This window comes from Salminus brasiliensis, chromosome 8 (assembly GCF_030463535.1).
Source record: "Salminus brasiliensis chromosome 8, fSalBra1.hap2, whole genome shotgun sequence".
Classification (NCBI taxonomy): domain Eukaryota; kingdom Metazoa; phylum Chordata; class Actinopteri; order Characiformes; family Bryconidae; genus Salminus; species Salminus brasiliensis.
The window spans coordinates 13,746,530-13,762,714 of NC_132885.1; the positions used below are offsets into that span (position 1 = coordinate 13,746,530).

Sequence of the window (16,185 nt, forward strand, 5' to 3'; positions counted from 1 at the left end):
ACATTAATCAATAGAAACATAGCTGTTGATGGCATCCCAAAGACATATTTACAATTAATTTTCCCCTTTAATACTGATTTTTGATTACAGATTTACGATCACAATGATTTAGGAGACACTGTGCAATGTGTTGACATGTCTGCACTTTATTTACTACACTTAAGAACCCTTAACTTGTAACAAATAAAGTACAAATAAACCCACAAATGCCTGGTCAGTAAAGCAGAAGCCTTCCCAGCATGTCTGACACCAAATAATTCATACCATAAACCCACATTAAACACAAAAACTATTGATATGTATCATAAAACACTGGTACAGAAACGTCACTGGAATTTCAGCTGAATTCTCCGGGATGTCTCGCAGCTCTGATGTGTGTCGCCCTTTTCCCTCAATGCAGAGAGTAATGAGCACTGCTGGGCTCAGCAGAGTGCGAACAGGAGCCATGGCTTCACGCTCAATCGACAGCCACAGACAGGGTAATGGCGCACACACACACGCACACAGACAGACACACACAGCCACTCAGTCAACAGTTACAGACAAGGGAGTGGCTCGCTCTCACATACACACCTTCTACTTCATCTTCATCTCCGTCATGCGTAAAGAATACGGGGAGGGGGGTGAACTGTCCGCTTCACACACTCCCACTCAGCAGTACTCTCTCTGTCTCCTTCTCTCTTTCTCTTTATCCCCTCCGTCTGTCTCAGCCCCCCACCCTGCTCCCTCCCTGTTGCCAGACAGTGGTCTCTGAGCAATGGAGAATAATCACAGCAGTGGCACATCAGTGCCGGGCTTCCTAATGCACCATCAACAAGCAGTAAAGGAGGCAACTGGCTCAGCTATTAAGCAAGACACTGTGGCAGCACATGACTGGCAGCGTTAAAACATACTAGTTTACTGGTTTTAAAAAAATGAATAAATACACCCTCACTTATCTCTACAGGGAGGACAGATTTCTGGCTGGGTGAGGGTTATATTTCCTCTGCAGAATAATCAGTCAGGAGAACACTAGTCTGATCATTTATTGGAAAGGAAGACTTACGATTACTCAATGAAATACAAAATAATCAATCACTCTAAGGTACTCTTACAAACAAAAGGTGCTACTATAGAAGAACCACGTCTGGTTCCATGTTTGTAATAGAGATGCGTGTGTGTGAAGAACCTTTAAATTGATAAAGAACCTTTACATCAAGTGAATAACTAAAATGGCCATTTTTATTTTTAAAAAATATTTCACTGATTGATCGTTTACTGAACTGTTTACTAATATAAATCAACAGCAACAGCGATCACACACAGCACTGTATTTCTTGTTCACATTATAAAACACATGAATTCACATAGAAACGATCATATAGGCTGATGGGTCCAAAAATACGATCCGCGACCTAGTCTGCTAGTGGCGCTGCTGAGCAACATACACAAAAATACATAAATACATGCACACCAGCACTAAGAGGAAATGCTAAAACAGCGATGAGAGATCATGTTTAAGAAAATACTGCTGTTTGGGACTTTTTTGGAGATCAGTGGGCTGAAATTACTGGAGAAATGGTAAGCACTGATCATTTTAGTGTGGTTAAGGTTAGAATAAGGGTTAAGAATAAGGGTTACTAGAGGCCGTGTTTCCTCTGAATGTAAAAAAGGGTCGTTTCACAAGACGAAAAATGACCAAATGTGGACGTTTTCACTGCGAGACCGGGCTCATAAAACAATATAGGCTAATATCTGTCCATACAATGTCTAGACTATAGATCCCGTTAGGTTTCTATAGACCACACTCCCTGTCTTGCACCCCTGGCTCTTCGTTTCTGTGCATCTAATGGAACTGAGTAGAACAGACTATCAAGATGCCCTTTCCCAGCGGCTTCCAAGTCCACACTGTAGCAATAAAGAGAGAGACAGTTATCTTATCGTAGCCAAGGCTGAACACCAACTGCATTACAGGGTCTGGCGCTGAAGGCCCAAGCAAGCGAACTTGTGGGAGGATTCTGCTCATGCCCATCACTGGTGCCAAGCTGACGGGGGAACTGAATTTGCACATGATTGCGGACATAAAGCGAAGCTCTGCTATCCTCCTAGATCTTTGCAATCAAGGACAGCGAAAACAAATGCACAGCGCACACACCTTGAGATTACCTCCTGGTACCTTCATAATCTCATCACATCATCAAGTCACTCCCGGGGGCCAAATTTCCGACTTAAAGCCAGCATCTAATGTTCAGGATAAGGCTTAAGGCGTTATTCTCGAAAGATTAGAGGGCAGACGGCGGCTTTGTATCAGCAGTGAAAGGTAACTTCATCCAGTGGCTGACTCGCTAAACGTAAACCACACATCGAGGTGCTCCTTCTGACAGCTGTCTGATTTAGTACAATCACATTACATGCATTAAGGTGATGACAGTGTATATGTGTGTGTGTGTGTGTGTTCATATTTTGGCAAATTCCATTAACTCCCTTTGGGAACTGAGGCAATGGGTTAGAAGATTGTTCCAAATTTTTAACGCATGGTTGAAAGAGCAAACAGATGTGCGGATTTGTTTCCACCAATCAAAATCATACTTCGATTAAAGAGCTGCACATTCATTAACCTGGATACTCGTCAACATGCATCCAAACCCACCCTACAGAACTACAACATGGGCCCAGAGACGGAAAGGCCGCCGATATCCTGGCGATCGCTTGTCTCAGTGTATTAGGATTATAATAAAAAGACCCCGATTTCCAGTATTTAGATAAAAACCAAGCAAAGGAGCAAGGTAAGCACTCCGAAAATTCACAACACTCTTCTGAATCCACTGCAGGACAAGACCCACAAGACGCTAGACTGACTCCAAGGCTTTTGGGAAGCATGTTTCCAATCCAAAGCCAAGCAAACTTTGGGCTGCTAATGTTCTCATGTTCACTCATCATATTAACAACCTACCGAAGAATAATCACCGTCCTAATCCACAGTGACCACCTCCTGTTACAGGAGGACAAACCAGTGACCGGATGAAGAACCCCACACACTTCTGCTTCTGCTTCTAATAGTATTAGTATTAGCTGCAGCACCTCTGCAATGCTTTAGTAAGCCATGTCTTCCCTCTCTCCACACATTATACATGTGACCATGCAATATTTCTACTATTCAGATTGTAGATATACAAAACAGCACGTCTAAATAACCTTTATCTACCAAACAGGAGGCAATGTGCACCCAAACTCACCTCACAGAATTGCAACACAGGCCTTACACGGCCATAGCTGGTGTTTGCGCATCGATTCAGACAGAAACCAGTAGGTTTTAATAATAATATTAATAATAATGCAAGTATAATGCACTTACCAGCCACGGGGCTCAGCAGCAGCACGGCGCAAAGCCCCAGCGCCAGAACAGACACCCGGTCCAGGACTGCCATAGCCTTCATGCTTCTGCCTTCGAGAAGAACTGCTGAGACACTGCCCCAAGCTTTCACAGCTGTATTTCCCCTCTTCGTCTTCGTCTTCTTCTTTCCAGGCGGGTATCCGAGCTCATTCGCTCGGAGGGAAGAGTCCAACAGCGGCGGAGTGGTGGAGTGTGAGCGTGAGCGGGCGGCACATGATTCCCCCCCCAGCCTTCAGGAACAGCGTCGCTCCGGCGGCCGAGCCTGGCTTAACGGTTAGCTAGCTATCCTAGCTAGCTCCAATCGATCCGTCTGCCTCCCAACCAGCCGGAGAGTTTAGCCAGCCAGCCAGCCAGCCAGCACTGAGAGCTGCAGATCACTGTGTGTGTGTGTGTGTGTGTGTGTGAGAGAGAGAGACTTCGTCAGAGCTGGCTAGCACTAGCTACATTTCATCGCCATCGGGCTCCGGCTCGGCGTTACTGAGCTAAAGCTAGCGAGATCTCCGCCGCCGTCCAGACATCACCAAAATAAAACCGCCATAAGCAGCCAGAGCGAACTCCGACGTCCTAAATCTGACAACAGCCGACAAACGTCTCCTACGTCTTAATTTCACCACATGCAGTCCCCGCGATGTGGCTCGGTTCCCCGACACCCGTCCTGACAGTCCATTTCTCGCAGCTAACCGAGCTAGCGCCGCCAGCTAGTACCGGACACCAGGCAGCCGCTTACCTGGCTCCATGTTACACCCCCGGTCGAGCAAGTATTTGGGATACAGGCGGTGCATATATTTTAAAAAAACGACGATACGAAGTTAGTTAGTTAGTTAGTTAGCTATCTGCCCAAAATCCAAACCCCGGCGTCGACCTCCTCGGACAAAATCTTTCTGAACAAGCCCGACATGAGAGGAGGAGGAGGAGGAGGAGGAGGAGGAGGAGAGAGGGGGGGGGGTCGGTCTGAATAGCTTTGCGTTGACTCCAAGCCAAAAACGGGGCCTTTAACAACGAGATAAGACTCTTAAATACACACGAAGAAAGAAAAGAGGCACTGTCGTACAGTTCAGTACTGAAGCTACGTCTAACGCATTTCCAGGGACGAGTCGAGTCCTCCAGCCAGCCGCGCTCGCTAAGTTCGCCCGTTCCCGCAGACAGACGCTGCAGGGCGGCCAGTCTCAGTCTCCCCCTCCCCTCCTCTCCCCTCTCTGCTCTGCCTCTTAAACAGCCCCCAGCGAGCTGAGCAGTCTGGTCTGCATACTATTATCTAGCGTCTCATTCAGAAACATCCCCTACACCAGCAAAGCACAGCCAGCATGCACCTTAAAACCAAATACCCTCGATTCTCACGTGTTTTCTGCATTTACATACTTTATAAATGTTCGAAATGAGATGGCTTGGTTGTGCCCCTTTTTGGAAATGGATTACAAGTCATGTAGTACTCAAGATACTTTCATTTCTTAGGGATATATGACGGAAAACACGGGAAATATGCATCTTTAGAGCTTCCAACTAATGTAGTTAGCTAACAGCAGTGTGCTGAGGACTGCTGCCTCACTCCTACACTCGGACCTTGCTGTAGTGCCGCCTGATTGCAGTGGTCAGAGCGCCCTCTGCTGTCTAGTGCTCGGTATTACACAGGCTGCTGCACTCTGATAAATAAAGGTGAAAGAGAGAAAGAGATGTGTGTGAAGAACCCTTTAAAGCTCTGAAGAAGTGGATGTAAAGGTTTAAAGGTTCTTTGCCAATTTAAAAGGTTCTTCACACACATCTCTGTTATATGTGTTATCACAATTCTGCACACACGCTGTGCCGGGACATTATTATATTTGTATATTTGTATTTTGTATTTTTTTGCTTATATTTCTACATTTTCATATTTTTATATTTTATTCTTTAACTTAAATGTAACTTATTCTATTTTTATTTTTATTTTATTTTCTTTTGCACTTTTGCACTTTACTTCATTAAGTTAAGCTTTCGTTAAGTTTAAATGTAGATTTTTATTGTATAGCTTGATGTGGGCAGACTGTCAAAAAAGCATTTCACTGCAAGTTATAATGTGTATGACTATGTATGTGACAAATAAAATTTGATTTGATTTGATTTGATTATTGTGCACTGAGTGTACTAATAGAACGGTCCCGCTGTTTCTCATTCGGACACTATTCTGTTCATCACTATGTACTGCCACACAGCTCTGTCATCTGCACTGCCACTTTAAAACTCTATTGGTTATCACTTATACTGTACTGATACCCCAGGATGCCTTACATCACTACATTATATTAATGTAGTTACTGCACTGTTACATTACACATAATTCATTCTGTATATTACATTATATTAATGTAATTACTGCACTGCAATCACTTTTTCTAGTACTTCTTATTTATATAATTGGGTTATATTATGTATATTATAGCTGTATTTATTAATATAGCTGTATTTATAGTCAGGTTTACTGTTTCCTATTTGCCACTTCTTACTACTATTTTAAGTGCCTTTATTATGCTGCTCTCAAAACTGACTTTCCCTGTGGGATAAATAAAGTGATCTATCTATCTACTGTGGGCTGAGGGAACTACTGTTGATTAAATATCTTCATATTTATATAATATCTTCATTATTTTTATAATATCTTCAAATAGCTTCAGAACACTGTGCCACGTCATTGTCAAACACAAAACACACACACACACACACACACACACATATACTCTTCAATAAGACATGCAATGCACTCCCTTCCAATTCAACGGTGTCCCTTTTTGGAACCACCCTTAAACTGGCTAAATGTTAATGCAATACAGTTATGGACAGGTCTGTAAAATCTACAGGCCCAGTTTCTGAGATGTATTTTCTAAATGCACAAGCTCAACACTCCGGCTTGGTGTCTCATAACTGCAGAACCAGCAGTCTGACACAACTCACTATAAGCATGGCTGCTTGGCTTTTGCACTTTGAGGATGAATTAGACAGCAGAGTCAGGAAAGATCAACGTGAGAATTACATTTACATGGGGTTCTGGGTAACTCTCACCCTCACAGGAGCTCCTCTGTGATTCTGTTTCCATGCAGATCAGCCATGTCTGTGTTTTCTCTCTCCTCCTCCTCCTCTGAGAAAATTACAGGCTGGATTGTCTGTTTTTTACTGAACTCTTTTTTTAAAATCACCTTCACAGACCATGAATGGCTGTTTTATTTGCTTTAGAAATTAATTGAACCCTTTTATTGTGTTCAATATTTCAAAATTGGCTGATTTACAAGTTTTTCTCTCAGCTAATCTGATTATCATGAGCTTACATGACATGAGCATCTGACCATTCAGTTGTGAGTGTTCCTGTTCCTGTTGTTAATGTTGTTCTTTAATTAGTTTGACATGAATTTTTGTAATATGATGAAGTTTTATTTTGGTTAAGTGTAACTGTGGGCCAATGTCCTTCCTTTACTGATGAAACCTTACTGGTCAATTTTGACTGGCAACAGAAAATATGCTAAAAAAAAACAATGGTTTCATAATAAATATGTGTAATAGTATGTAACTTGTTATTGTCATAATAATACAAAATATGTAAGCCCAGGTCTATGAGGCCTACAGGCCATCAACAGCAAACAGAAATTCATCACTTGTGCCTATTTTGAGTTTTTCCTGTCGTGCTCAGACTGCTTTTTTTTCCAGATTGAGATATTAAGTGCAATTCACCCAAAAATCATGTTTTTATTTTTTTTATAACAAATTAGACATTTACCCCCATATCCCAAATCGTCCCCCCGAATCATTTACCTTTATCAAACTTGTAACTCGAACCTAGCAGAAAAACATATATGTTATTATTTAATATTCTATATATTTCACAGACAGAAACAAACAAACAGTTCCATGCGAACCATCTTCACATGTTCTGGTCATGCCCACACCTTGTACATTTTTGGGTCTTAGATTTCTTGACACTCTTAAAGCAGTTATGACCCCTGGGCCCCTGACGTCTTTGTTTGGACCACCTCTGCATTCTCAAATGACACTAAGAAACAGCATGTTATTGCTTTCACCACTGTATTGGCGAGGCGAGACATTCTGCTTTCAGGGAAGTGCCTCCAGGAAACGATCATGTCTTAAACAATATTCCCTTAAGGACGACCCGGATCTCTTTCATAGAACACAGGACTTTATCTTTGATTGCATTAAAACCAATGTCATACTGACTGAACCAGATACTGATGCTTCTCAAATTCTGTCAGTTATTCACACAGACTGCATTATAGCCACAAACCCCCTTTATTAGAGACCTAGGGGTCAAGATTCTGGGTGGGTATGAGGTTGAGGTAGGAAGACATTTGTATTTCTCAAGTTTACTCTTCACTGCATGTCATATGTCCCATAACTGGTTTTCAATTGCTAAATCCGATAAATAGCTGCAATGTTTTTTTTCTTTTATGAACCTGAACACAAAACTAGTTATCATTAAATGAACACAACCGGAGGGTTCAATGGTAAAAAAGATTTCTTCTCCTTCTTCATTATTATTATTATTATTATTATTATTTCTTCTTCTTTCCAGCCTCACTAGTGCACCATTTGTATTTTCACTCCACAGCTCCCCAGTTGCAACTTTGGATCTGCTTGAACTTCCAATTCAAACACTGGCGCCCTGATAAATAACTGAAGGCCCGAGGTAACGGCGGTTAGCAACTGTTGCTAGGCAGTGATTGGTGTGGAAAAAAAAAAACAAGACTTTGGGATTGGCCATTAGACCACAACTCACATATTCAGGAATGAGGGGATAGCATTACTGATTTTAATTGGGCATAATAAATGATATCGCTGACAAAAACGAATCAAAAGTCATTCACTGGTTGAACCTGTGACCAATCCGGGTAGCCCCAGGCCCTATGTTAAGCCAAACAGTCATTATTCATTATTCAGGCATTTCATTATTAATACACTGAACAATATGGCATTCTGGAAACATTCACACTAGAATATTTCATGACATTGTTACATATTTGTAGTTTTTCCGGAAAAGAACTACAGCTAAGCAACATTATTTCCCACAGAAATTGTTATATAGGGTCAATAGTGCACACGGTCACTCAAACGTCACCCAGAAATCTACTGCTCATGACAACACACCTTTATTTCAGAAGTTTCATTTTCCTCCTCATTTCAAAACTTCAATAACATCTACAAATGCTGCTGCTTCAAATGAGATGAAATGGTCATGGCTTCTTTAAATTGGAAGCAATACATAACTTCTCAAATCCTAAATTTCTAATTAAGAGAAAAAAAGCTAAATCACCATGCTGGTAGGAAATACTGCATCCATACTGCAACCCTCTGGCAACCATAGCAAAAGGTGGCCAAATAGCTGAATGTACAACATATACAGTGAGGTACGAATTCATCAGGTCTAAAGGCTGATTGGTTTACACTTATGAACGTCGCCCATCTGTTGCTGTACAAATTGTAGGACACCCTCCGTCTGTCTGTTAATGAAAAGGGACCACCATCGAACCACAGCAGAGTTATTTTTTGGTTGATGAATCATTCTGATAAACCACAGCTGCACTTTCTTTTAGTCAATAAAGTATTTGTTTCTATCCATTCTCAGTGCAGCAGTAACACTGACATGTTGGTGTGAGTACTGTGTGTATTTTTGGAAAAAAAATGAAGGAAAAAACAGGCAATGGTGCTACAGAGAACCTTGACAACTCAAAGAACCATATGGATGCTTAAATGTTTCTTTAGATTGGCGGAAAACACCAAAAAGGTCAAAGAACCATTTTCAGAACTGTATAGAACCCATTTTGGTTGAAGTGTAAGAGAGGCCGGTGTGGACTTCATACGTTGTATTTGAATGAACAGGAATGTGTGGTATTCTTATCTTAAGTTAAAGTGGAGTTGGAACCCTAACCCTGCCACTGTGACACTTTCACGTTTCTGTTTCCGATACAGTGGGTAGGGTTGTGGTCAGGTTCTGAACTGCAGGACTGGTCTGTCCACTCTGAGCTGGAGAGTCAGTGTCCCTGCTGGAGGCCGCTGCATTACGGCGCAGGGATTTGCGCAGCAGGGGTCGCAGTAAGTGGGTGGTGGCGTTCGAGACTCTGCTGTGTTCCAGTGTCCTCTTGTTGACGTGCTGAATGGACAGGCGGCATCGCAGCGTCTGCAGGAAGGCCTTGCGGAACTGCCGTGAGGACAGGTTGTACAGCAAGGGGTTCAGCACAGAGCTGAGGTAGAAGAAGGTGTCAGCCACAGGCTGCAGGACTACATAAGACATCAGATAACTCCCAGTCCACTTTGCCTTCGGCACCGCCGCAGTCATCAGGCGTCGCGCCTGGTTCGGCATCCAGCACACCAAGAGTGCACACACGATCAACACTGAGTGACACACAGTGAACACACACAGTGAACACACACACGTAAAGGTTGAGGAGAACATGCTCATACATATAAAGGATCATTTTTAATGGAGAAACAGGAGGTTTAATGCCTCCTGTTTTGCATATGCCAAAAAAATTGCATATGCCAAGCAACATGCAGACTATAACAATGGAGGAGTTAAAGAAAATATATGGCGTAGCATAGGTGAAAGGCTAGGGAATGATGGTGAGCACATTACAGCAACTTTATGGAGCTGTTTTATTAGGTTTGTCTAGGTGCATCCTAGTCAGTTCGGGTCCACAAAGAACAGCAAACAATAGGTAGCTAATGACCAAGTGTGCGGAGGAGGGAAATTAAAGAAAGTAAAAGCAAACAACAAGCAGACAGAAAGAAATGGTGGGATTTTTTTTGCAAGCTATGAAGTTACTAGCCACTACAGCCGAGAATATAAAAACGTCTTAAAAACTACATCCGTTTCTTTCGCCTAAAGAAATTCTACAACCCACTTCCTTATATCAAACCTCATCTCCTCCTTAGAGGGGCAGTCATACTCCTTAATGTTAGACAAAATGGATATTTCTTCTTAAATGTTTCATAAGGTAGCTGGCCAAATGGAGAGAGCAGTAAAGTGCCAAAAAGTAATTCAAGCAACCAGTGGGCCATTTTACTGTGGTGTCCTTACCGAGGAATAAGATGGTCTGCTTGCGGGAGGCTTTGACCCTGGCGCTCTCGTGTTTAGGCACCCTGAGTTCTCCTCTGCTTCCTGAAGTGTCCACAGTGGTCATGGGGGCCTTGAGGATGCCGATCATGCTCTTGCACATGAATGCCACAGATCCCAGCACCAGAAGGTAGAGGATGAAGGCAGTGAAGATGCTGGCACGGTACATGATCCAGTGCTGCCTTAAGTTGGTGCAGAAAGTCAGGTTCTGTGCTGGGGCCCCTCCGGCCTCTAGCACGTGGCCCTCTGTTCCTGTGGCAACCAGCAGCGGCACGGCTATGAGAACGGAGGTGAGCCATGCGGCGATAATTAGGTGCGCAGTCCTGGCCTTCGCCAGGGATTTGTAGCGGAATGGGTGGCAGATGGCCATGTAGCGCTCGAAGCTCAGCGTGGCCACATTCAGGATGGTGGCGTAACTGCAAGCCTCAAATAGGAAGTTGTAGATCTTGCAGGAGATGTTCCCGGAAGCAGAACTGAAGGGAAACCAGATTGCACTGTAGAGCTCTACAGGCATGCCAATCAACAGCACCAACAGGTCAGAGCAGGCCAAGCTTACCATGTGATCCGTTACGTTCTTCTGCAGGTACCCGTTTCTCTGCAGCACCTGCGTAACACGAATGGTGATGCTGTTTCCCACAATGCCCAAGACCAGGATGAGGCTGTAGAGCACAGTCAGACAGAGCTTCACCTCAAAGTGTGTCTCCAGCTTCCGCCAGTCTTTCTCTCCCTCCTGCTCACCCATGCTCTCTCGATCTCAGCCTCAGTCCGCCCTCTTGACTTTAGTCCAGATAGCCAGCCTTATCTTTTCAGGAACACTTCGATATCAGCGCCATTAATCATGGAACGGCCTCAAAGATCTTCATGTGATTCTTCTAAAAAATAAAAAATCCAGCCTTAAACTATAGTCTGTTTGTATGGGGGTCTCTCCTCTGTGAAACCCAGAATGGCTTTCTCTCACTTGCCCAGTGTAGCAGTCTCCACCCTGCTGCTCCCGATCACTAGGCCTCCATGATCACCAGGCTTCTGGAACATCTGGTAGGACGTCCGTACACAGTTTCGCTGTAGGTTTGGTTGTAGGTGAAAGACACCAGCGCCTCTTTTTCTCTCTGAAAGCGTCCGAGTTAATGATTACAGCTGGACCCTGAGGGCGAGGTTGTGTGTGCAGATGTGTGTGTTAAGCAGTGTGAGCGGAGTGGACTGGCCCTGACTTCACAATCACAGCACCTCTGGAGGAGGAGCCATTACTCACATGCCCTTTTTCTAACGCAGAGGTGTGTCATGACCTTTGTGTCAAATGCACGTTCCTGAAGTGCAAAATGTCATAGTTCACGTCCTTCAGAACAAACACACTGCGCTTTTGTGTAGCCTCTTGTCGGAGCAAAACCGCAAATGACGAAGCTCTCATTAATTGTCTAACATTACCCAGACATGTCTAAAGGGGTCCGTGAATCAGAGTTTTGAGCAGAACCGCCCACCTTGGGACAAAACCAGCCGTGTTCAACTCTGCACTGACTCAAACGGGCTAAAGTAAACAGGATAAGAGCAGCAATCTGAATTTATCCGACATGAAGGAAACGATTAGCTGGACTGTAACAAAGATTCACTCTGCTGTTTATGTTCCTCACTGATCCCTGTTTACATTTTCCAGCTCTAATTTATGACTATGGCAAAATATCAGTGTAAGGTTTTCAGCTTTTAGAAGGATACATGACCACAACCTAAAACAAGAGTACAGGAACACATCACACACAGCTTGTATACCACTTTTCTATAGCTCATTACATATAACACACTAACAGAGAGAAGAACACTGTCCAAAAGAATATTCAGTATTTGGTAAAAGTAAGGTAAAATCTAGTTCAAAACATACAATACAGGTACACACCAGATGCTATAATGTAAGAAAACGATAGTATGAGATGCACACCAGATGTTATTAGGTGAGAATTAAACAGTATAAGGTGCCCACCAGATGCTGTAAGTTGAGACTGCATAAAGTAGACAGTTTAAGGTGCACACCAAATACTATATGGTGAGAATTAGATAGTATAAGGTGCACACCAGATGCTATAAGATGAGAATTAGATAGTATAAGATGCACACCAGATTCTATAGGGTGAAACATAGATAGTATAAGGTGCACACCAGATGCTATAAGGTGGGAATTAGATAGTATAAGATGCACACCAGATTCTATAGGGTGAAACATAGATAGTATAAGGTGCACACCAGACACTATAAGGTGGCAATTAGATAGTATAAGGTGCACACCAGACGCTATAAGGTGGGAATTAGATAGTAAAAGGTGCACACCAGACGCTATAAGGTGGGAATTAGATAGTAAAAGGTGCACACCAGACGCTATAAGGTGGGAATTAGATAGTATAAGGTGCACACCAGACGCTATAAAGTGGGAATTAGATAGTATAAGGTGCACACCAGACGCTATAAGGTGGGAATTAGATAGTATAAGGTGCACACCAGACGCTATAAGGTGGGAATTAGATAGTATAAGGTGCACACCAGACGCTATAAGGTGGGAATTAGATAGTACAAGGTGCACACCAGACACTACAATGCGAGCAGTAGATAGTATAAAGTTAACACTGGATGGTACCAGGTGAGCTACAAGTACTATTAGTTGAGCACGTAATAGTAACCGGTGGTCACAAATACCTTCTGGTGCTCATCTCGTCTCTGGTGAGTACATGATACTATGTGGCGTGAACCAAATGTTTACCTAAAACATTCATTTCAGAGGCTCTGTAGAGACAGCACAATACTCATCATTAATAAAATAGGCAAATACAATAAGTAAGTACTGATAAGTACTATTATCTGATCATTATTTAGGTCACAATAAAAGCCAAACACTTTTGAACTAAAGGACAAACAGTTGTACTGTTCGGTGCAGGCTAGAAAAAGTAAGTGAACCCCTGAACTGAATAACCTGTAGATCACCCTTTAGCAGCGATCACCTCCACCAAACATTTCCTGTAGCTGAAAATAAGATTTGCATTATGTTGAGGAGCAATTCTGGAACATTCCTCCCCGCAAATGTATTTCAGTTAATGCGTTCACAGACCTTCTTAGCTTATGACACAGTCTTCAGCTCAGAACAAAACACAAATCTTGTGTAATTGAACCCTTTGGAAATCCAGGTACTTCCTACAGGTCCACTCATTTTCTCTCTTGCAACTGTATAGATGACTTCGAGCCACATATACAGTCTAAAATAACATTAATTAGCATCTTTCCTGAGGAGCCTGCTCAAAATATAATTCTATTAATTTCAGGGTTCATTTTTCAGCCACAAATGCTTCATCACTGAGCACTGATGCCGCACAGTCGGAATTCTGTAACTCACAAGCAACAGTGGTTTTATTGTTATTCTGTGTTAAAGTAAATGGTAAACATCAGAATATCGTATTTCAATAACGACCAGAAGACAATCGGCCTGAAGATTTCATTAATGTTAAATGGCCCTTTAGTGTATATAAACTCATTCAGCTAAAGCACTTACTGAGCAGAGAAATGTGAGCTAGACTTTAGGTAATAACTGAACAGTGACATTTGCAGAGCTGTAATAAACATCAGCCCTGTGAGTAAACGGCTCGTAAAACTGTCTGCTTTCTCTGCTATTGTAAAAGCGTTGTGTCGAACACTAACACGCATAAACAACGTAAAGTACTATAAAAACACAGATAAGCTTCTGTGCAGTTTGTACTGGCAGTACTGATACTCCCAATGGAGGAGACAGAGCTTATGTAGGACAGGAACGTTCTGTGAAGAATGCAGTAGATATCTGCAGATGAACACTGTAGAGTTGAGCACAGCCGCTCTTCTAATCCTGATGTTTCTTATTAAGAAAATTCACGCTGAAGAAGATCGATGCTGAGTGTGTTCTTGAAGCAGTAATGTTAATTTAATGCAGAAGGTATATTAAAAAAGAACAACAGCTGAAGCAAATAAATGTCTAGAAGCACACACAGGCAAAGAACACCACGTTAGCAGAGTGGATGATTAAGTAGGAGTATTAGGGTAATAGCCTGGATATTACTCAGTGACCTTTCATGTATCATCCATCCAGGACGCATCCTTCTTCCTCTTACCCCAAATGCAGTAAATCAGAGAAGGACAGATGTGTGGTATCTGTTTATCTGTACGTTACTACATAAGGTGAATTAGCCTAAAGTGAAAATTGCTCCACCCTCATTCAAGATGGACATTTGAAAATCATGTGATTAAGACCACATGGCATCACAGCATAGTATTATTGACTTTCATTTATTTGAGGAAGACCCACCTCCCCCAAATAGAGCTTGGGTGTCCCACATTAGGACAATTCACCCTACTGGTATATGAGATATGGAGAACGTCTAGATGACAGTATTGCCCACAGTGTCAGAAATCATATAAGCAAGTCTGACTATGATTACTCAACAAGTCAATCAGTTCCAGGAAAGTGTGTGATGATTTAGGCACAGACTGGCCCCTTCTTGTTAGTTACATTAGCCTGACAGCTAAATAACGAAACTAACATAACTAAAAAATGCAAACTTGAGAAAACAAGCTCGTCCCGGCTGCACTTGTAGTAAGTGGAAAATCATGTGAATGAGATGTTTCCCCAAAACAAAGCTGTTTCTTTAATAAATCAAATTCGCAGGGTTAATTTAATCCTTAAAATGCTTGCCAAGTTAACAATTAGGTTGTTTAGAGGAATATATGGGGGGAAAGTGCCATCTGTTTACAGTCTGTGGCAGGGCTGCCAAAACTTGTTGTTTTGGAGGGCCAAAATGTAATGTTTGTGGGGGGCCAGGGGCCGAAAAAGACAAAACAAAGTGCCCTCAAATAGCTTTTGTAATTTAAAAGTTTAGGCTATATTTTGTTACACTCCATAAAAGTAAAACAGAATAATATTATTTAATAGTAATATTTAATTAACATTTAAACAAACAATGGTGTTCTCCAGATCCAGCAATATTGGTCTTTCAATGACTTTAAATATAAATACCAATTTAAATAGTTGGCTTTTTTGGGATAGACCTGACTTTTAAGTCTGTACATATTTAGTGCTTTCTGGTCAGGACTTTGGGAAGGCCATTCCAAAATCTTAATCTGAGACATAATTGGTCCTAACACACATCGAAGGTGGTTGTAGAATGGATGAGGTTACCGCCTTGCAAACAATGCAAATATCTTAGAAATAGCTCTAGTGAAAGTTCTAATTGTATCAATTACATAAGCTATCAGGAGACTCTAATGCAGTGTAGCCTTTCTTCAGCCAATAAACAGCCTCAATCTGTTCAAAGACCTCCAATTTCGTTGCTTTTGAAGTGACGGAACAGCTTTCCCTTGTTCCTCCCCACCGCCACCAGTTTGATCCCGTTTAGCATGTTGCAAGATCTGGGCTGACGATGGGGCCTACGCCAAAGTAAATCAACAGTTTTAACTTGCTAACATTATTCCCTAATATTATCTCATTATCTGTCATGATGAAATTTATGATTTACTGCCCTCAATTCTCCAGTCTCTTCTGGTAGAAATAAAACAATTTTTTTTAGTAAAAACTAAATATTATTTAATAGTAATATTTAATTAAAGTTAGAATAGCCAGTCTTACGGACTAATGTTGAATTCTTCAGAATCTACTGTGAACATAAAGCTGCGTACTCGTTTAAAAAAACAAAAGAGGATTTTAACTGGAACTTAAAGTGAAAGAAAG

At 42.1% G+C, this 16,185-nt stretch overlaps 2 protein-coding genes across 2 annotated transcripts in view; both read right to left on the reverse strand.

Moving 5' to 3' along the window:
- Positions 1 to 4,558, reverse strand: part of bmpr2b (bone morphogenetic protein receptor, type II b (serine/threonine kinase)) — a 71,871-nt gene extending 67,313 nt beyond the window's left edge. The window contains exon 1 of the mRNA XM_072685695.1: positions 3,335 to 4,558. Within this exon, the coding sequence (XP_072541796.1) occupies positions 3,335 to 3,416 (82 nt within the window). The 5' untranslated portion in view covers positions 3,417 to 4,558. The remainder of the gene's footprint in view (positions 1 to 3,334) is intronic.
- Positions 4,559 to 8,145: 3,587 nt separating this feature from the next.
- On the reverse strand, positions 8,146 to 16,107 carry gpr39 (G protein-coupled receptor 39). The gene is made up of 2 exons (XM_072685699.1): positions 10,425 to 16,107; positions 8,146 to 9,739 (listed from the first exon to the last, which is right to left on the reverse strand). The coding sequence occupies exons 1-2, from the start codon at positions 11,200 to 11,202 to the stop codon at positions 9,294 to 9,296; spliced, it is 1,224 nt and encodes a 407-aa protein (XP_072541800.1). The 5' UTR covers positions 11,203 to 16,107; the 3' UTR covers positions 8,146 to 9,293.
- Positions 16,108 to 16,185: the final 78 nt, after the last annotated feature.